This window comes from Lepidothrix coronata, unplaced genomic scaffold, assembly GCF_001604755.1.
Source record: "Lepidothrix coronata isolate B3197 unplaced genomic scaffold, Lepidothrix_coronata-1.0 Scaffold22, whole genome shotgun sequence".
Lineage (NCBI taxonomy): Eukaryota > Metazoa > Chordata > Aves > Passeriformes > Pipridae > Lepidothrix > Lepidothrix coronata.
The window spans coordinates 5,632,773-5,638,313 of NW_016690202.1; the positions used below are offsets into that span (position 1 = coordinate 5,632,773).

Consider the following 5,541-nt stretch of genomic DNA (forward strand, 5'->3'; position numbering starts at 1 on the left):
TAGCCCCTAAATCCCCTCCTCTAAGCACTCAGATCTTTGCTGTCAGCAAGATTAAAACAGTCAACAGCAGTCTTCATATGTCTATATCCCACACGGAGCTTTCACAACAACTGAAGTGGTGGCAGGGAGAAAAATGCAGAACCACTGCTGTGCATGATACTGCTGAGATAAAGAGAGAAGAAAACAGGATTGTCAGCCTTTGTAGTGTTGGAAAGGACTGGTGTTAGTTGCTTGATCAGGTGAATGCAAAGAAGGGAGAAGAGTAAGGAATAATAGTATGTTGCAGTTTAACATGCAGCGAGAGTTTCCCTTCCTGAAATGTAAAGGCAGAGAGGGGGAAGCACCAAACATCCTCCCACAGCCCAACAAGGGGAAGGATAACGAAGGCATGCATGTAGACAAACAGAGTGGTTTTTCTGCTAACGCTCCCTTGAATACTCAGTCCCTACTGCTACTGGGACCTGAGGGGAATTACAACTATTATGTGGATGATGAAGATGAGGAAGACGAAGAGAAAGAACAAGGAAAATGGCCAAGTGAAGATGCATTTAAGGGAGAAAACAAGGCCCCATCATTCATTCCTTGTTCTCCTGCCCCTTCTGCCAGAGCCCCGGCCACAGCGTCTGCTCCATCCATGCTGAACATCAACGTTGGCGGCCAAAGCTACCGTCTCACCTACCAGGCAGTGGCCATCTATCCCAAGACCCGCCTGGGCCGCCTGGCCACCTCCACTGACCGTCGTTGCCAGCTGGGCCTGTGCGATGACTATGCTGCCCAGGTTGATGAGTATTTCTTTGACCGGGATCCAGCTGTCTTCCAGCTGGTGTACAACTTCTATGCCTCGGGGGTGCTGCGTGTGCGGGACGAGCTGTGCCCCTGTAGCTTCCTGGAGGAGCTGAGCTACTGGGGTGTGCGTCTCAAATACACCCCTCGCTGTTGCCGCATCTGCTTCGAGGAGCGCCGTGACGAGCTGAGAGAACAGCTGAAGGTCCAGCGGGAGCTGCGGTCCCAGGCAGAGGCTGAGGAGAACGAGCAGCTCTTCCACCACATGCGCTACTATGGTCCCCAGCGTTGGCGCCTCTGGAACCTCATGGAGAAGCCCTTCTCCTCTGTCACCGCCAAGGTGATGGCAGTGGCCTCCAGCTTCTTTGTGCTCATCTCCGTGGTGGCCCTGGCACTCAACACTGTGGAGGAGATGCAGCAGGTAGACTGGAAGAGCGGGGATAGCCGGCCTGTCTTGGAGCACATTGAGACCCTGTGCATTGCATTCTTCACACTGGAGTACCTGTTGCGCTTGGTCTCTACCCCAGACCTACGCCGCTTTGCCAGCAGCGCCCTCAATGCAGTAGACCTCATTGCCATCCTGCCCCTCTATCTGCAGCTGCTGCTCGAATGCTTTACTGATGATGACCAGCCCCGGGGTCGAGGCTCTCAGCATGAGCACGATATCGAGAAGGTGGGACGGGTGGGCAAGGTAGGACAAGTGCTTCGCATCATGCGCCTCATGCGCATCTTCCGCATCCTCAAGCTGGCCCGCCACTCCACAGGGCTGCGTGCCTTCGGCTTTACCTTGCGCCAGTGCTACCAGCAGGTGGGCTGCCTTTTGCTCTTCATTGCTATGGGGATCTTCGCCTTCTCTGCCATGGTCTACACAGTGGAGCATGACGTCTCCAGTACCAACTTCACCAGCATTCCCCATGCTTGGTGGTGGGCTGCTGTAAGTAAACACATTTTACTTTGCTGGTTATCCAGAGGCCCCCCTTCCCTTACCCTCCCCTTCCTTGCTGGAGCTGCTGGCAGCCTTGAAAACAACAGGCTCAGATCAGTGAACATCTGCTCTGAATTCTGAGCTTACAGGACATATGCACTCACTCACACACACACACACACACGCATGCACTCATTCACCTCTGTAGTAGGCTTAAAGGCTTAATCAGGCAGGAAGTGTTGAAATTGCCATCTCTCCAAATGCAGGAAGTATTTGCACTTTTAAAGAAGAAACAGGCAAAGAGATGGGAAAGAAAAGATTTCCCCATTTAATGCCATTGTCAGTGTTGCCAAAAACAAAAGGAAGGAAAACAAAAATGAATGCATCAGGCTATCTGGTTGCAGGTGGACACAGGATTTTCATTCTTATTCTATTTGCAGATCTTCTGTGATCCATCATACAACTGCAAGATGATAAGACATAGTTTATTAACTATTGTCAGGTCACTCAAACTTTAAAAGCGAAAGCTGTCCCAGAGCTCTGGTTGTTAAAGATGCATCAGAACCAACAGTTGTTTTACACAAGAGAGTGTGTTCTGTTGTGCTGCAGATGTGTGTATCTATAGCATTCTGGATGAAACCAGGGGGTAGCTAGGCATTGCAGATGCTGAGGGGAGGCAAAGAGTCTCTATCTTGGCCACCCATAACCCTAAGACACAGACATTTATGTAGGGCCCCAGGACTGAGCCCTGGGCATGGCTACGGGTCTAGCTCTGTCCCAGTCACTTCCCTGGAGAAAGAAGCCCATGCAAATGGACTGGATAGGAGTCAGAACATCTCATGCTGGTTGATCAGCATAGACACTGGGTGCTGGAGCTGCGTATGGGGCCCATAGAACAGTAATCCCAGCCCATCCAAGGTCACTTCTCCTGGCCAGCAGTCCTGGAGCCCACGGTCTGCACTTCTGGTCCAGCAATGACCAATGAGGTGTGGTGGTTTACCACACATATGTTCATAGTGATTCAGCTCATGGCAGAAAAACTGGCCCTACAGACACACATAGACATTTACATATGCACACACATATATGTACCAGTGCTGAATATCCTTTAAGCGGGGCCATGGAAAGGATGGGAAAACCAGTGAATAAAGGAAAGGGTCCTGTAATGTGACCTTTGCAGATCATCTGTAAGTGATACATACAGGTTATGAAAACATTCATGGTTCATACATTGCTAGAATAAGGACATCAACCTTATGTTTTGCTTTCTGAACATGCAGGTTATATGCAAAATCTTTTGGGCTCATTTCTGCAAACTGTTGACACTGTAATCATTTAGATATTCCTAAGAAACTTACATGACTGTGAAAAAGGCCTATTTAGCTGAGTAAGTTTCTTCAAAACAGAAGCTGTAGCATGCACATTGCAATTCCAAGGCATGAAACACTTTTTAAAGGCTATCTGTTCTTTAAGACTGCAAATTAAATATCTGGATCACTCAAATTTTATTAAAATCCAACAGTGTTCACAGTCTCTCACATGCAAGAGAAGAAGCATCCCTCCTAAACTGTTACAGGCAATGTATAAGACTATGCCAGTGGAACAGAGCCTCATCAGAGGATAATGATTTTCTCCTGGCTGGTAGAGATAAACATCTTGCCTTCATCTCAGTATTTATTTTTGGAGATATTTATCCTGTATTATCATTCAAATCCAGTGACTTAATTTCCATTAAAGCAAGTGACTAATCCTTTTTATTCCACAGGAAGCACCAGGTGCATCCTACAAATGTGCTCACCCAATGCTGTTTCATGCACCCTAATGCTTTCTTCACTGGAAATAACATTTTATTTAGGATGTTAGAGGATGGCAGGCTGCACACTGTGACCTTCCAAAGACCTATTTATTTATTTATTCTGAAGCCACTTACTGTGGCTAAAGTCACAAGGGCATTACAGTGAAAGTCCTACAGCCTGTGGCTGACTTCTGCCAGAGATTTCATTACTGTTTCAGGGATACACACAGTGTGTTGAGACACACTGTGAAAAAAAATAAATAAAATTCACTGGCTGAAAAAGTCTCTAGTCTCTTGCACTGACTAGAAAGTGCCAGGTGGCAAAAGCCTGCAAGTTTTACCTGCCAGAGAAAAGTAAGTTATATTTACTAAATGTAAAAATTATTAAAAAATCAAGATGTGTGCAGTGGAAGTATCTAAATTAGGAGTTATTTTATGCTGACTGTTTGGGAGTACATAATTCATATGTAGCATCCCCATAATCAAACACCCATGAATTTTTGAAACGGAATTTTACAGTGAAAGTATCATAGTACAGGGCTGAGAAGACAAATGTCTGTGAAACTATGCAGACAATGTAATGGCAAAGCGTACAGATTCATATAAAACAGATACACTAAATACCACCACTCTCAAAGAAAACAAAACAAAACAAAACAAAACAAAACAAAACAAAAAACAAGAGCAACCAAACCCAAAACATTTTAAACAACCCCCAAATACTTCTTCAAAAGGGAATTCACCAAAAATTTCCCACCTGGGTACCCACTTAGCACTATTAATATATATGTTGCAAGCATATATTGCAAGCAAAAAATTCCAGGCTACAGTTCCTTGTAGGTATGTTATCATTAAAGAGGATTTTATCTAGAAACTTCAGAGTCCTGGATCACTTCTTCCTATAGTGCAAATATTATGAAAATACATTTCACAATTAGCTGAAGATTTTCATGTGTTTTGCATTAGTTCCTACAATATATATGACAAACACAGGTAAAACCCAAAATATAACCCACAAACTGAGTCCCAAATACTGGGGTTTATCAGCACACTGGATTTAGAAACAGGGCATCTGTTCAAAGTGATATAATAAGGGAGCAAGGTTGCAGCTATCAGTGGATTTGCATAGTCAGGGAGCCCCATCTATTCTCTCACTGCATCCAAGCAAACTCACCTTCTGGACAGGCTGGTGTGGAAATTGTTTGGAAATTTCCTCTGCAGGGCAAAGCTTCTAAAAATCCTCCTAAATGGTATCTAATCATTGTCTTTCTTTACTTCATGGGAGAGAATTTTTTTAAAAGGCATATTTTCCATAAGATGGATGGTACAGAAAAGAAAGGCATTACAGAGTATTTCAGACTTACGATGCAAAGTAAAAAAACACTAACTTTAAAATTGTCCCTGATCAGTGAACATATCTGTTTGTATATTTCTTCCCAGCTAATAAGCTGAATGTCGGTTTGCCTGTAGGTGAGCATCTCTACAGTGGGATATGGTGATATGTGTCCAGAAACTCACCTTGGTCGCCTGTTTGCTTTTCTCTGCATTGCTTTTGGAATAATCCTGAATGGCATGCCCATCTCCATCCTCTACAACAAATTCTCAGACTATTACAGCAAGCTGAAGGCTTACGAGTACACAGCTCTCAAGAAAGAAAGAGGGAAGATTGACTTCACACGGAGAGCCATGAAGAAAATATCTGAGTGCTGTGGAGAAGGTGCAACCCACCCTTTGTCACAGCAATGATACAGCTTGTGCTTTGGGTATTGGGAGGAAATGGAGAAGCTGAAGGAGAAAGAAATAAAACAGATCAGACGAGCTAAGTGAAGATAAACTGAAGAGGCCAAAAGTAACAGAAGTAGATGGTGAAACCTGTTTTGAAGGGGGTTGTTTTCAAAACTAAAAAGGTTCAGATTATGACATTTTTTTTTAAACTTTGCTATATGGTGACCAGAACTAAAGTGCTCATCAACTCTCTGAAATTACCTTCTTCAGATTAACCATTCAGAAACTCTGAATTCAATCTACATGAAGAATC

At 44.4% G+C, this 5,541-nt stretch overlaps 1 protein-coding gene across 1 annotated transcript; it reads left to right on the plus strand.

Annotated features, from left to right (window-relative positions):
- Positions 1-292: 292 nt before the first annotated feature.
- KCNV2 (potassium voltage-gated channel modifier subfamily V member 2) lies at positions 293-5,311 on the plus strand. The gene is made up of 2 exons (XM_017808078.1): positions 293-1,717; positions 4,974-5,311. Exons 1-2 carry the CDS (start codon positions 293-295, stop codon positions 5,247-5,249), a joined length of 1,701 nt encoding a protein of 566 aa, XP_017663567.1. The 3' UTR covers positions 5,250-5,311.
- The last annotated feature ends 230 nt before the right edge of the window (positions 5,312-5,541 follow it).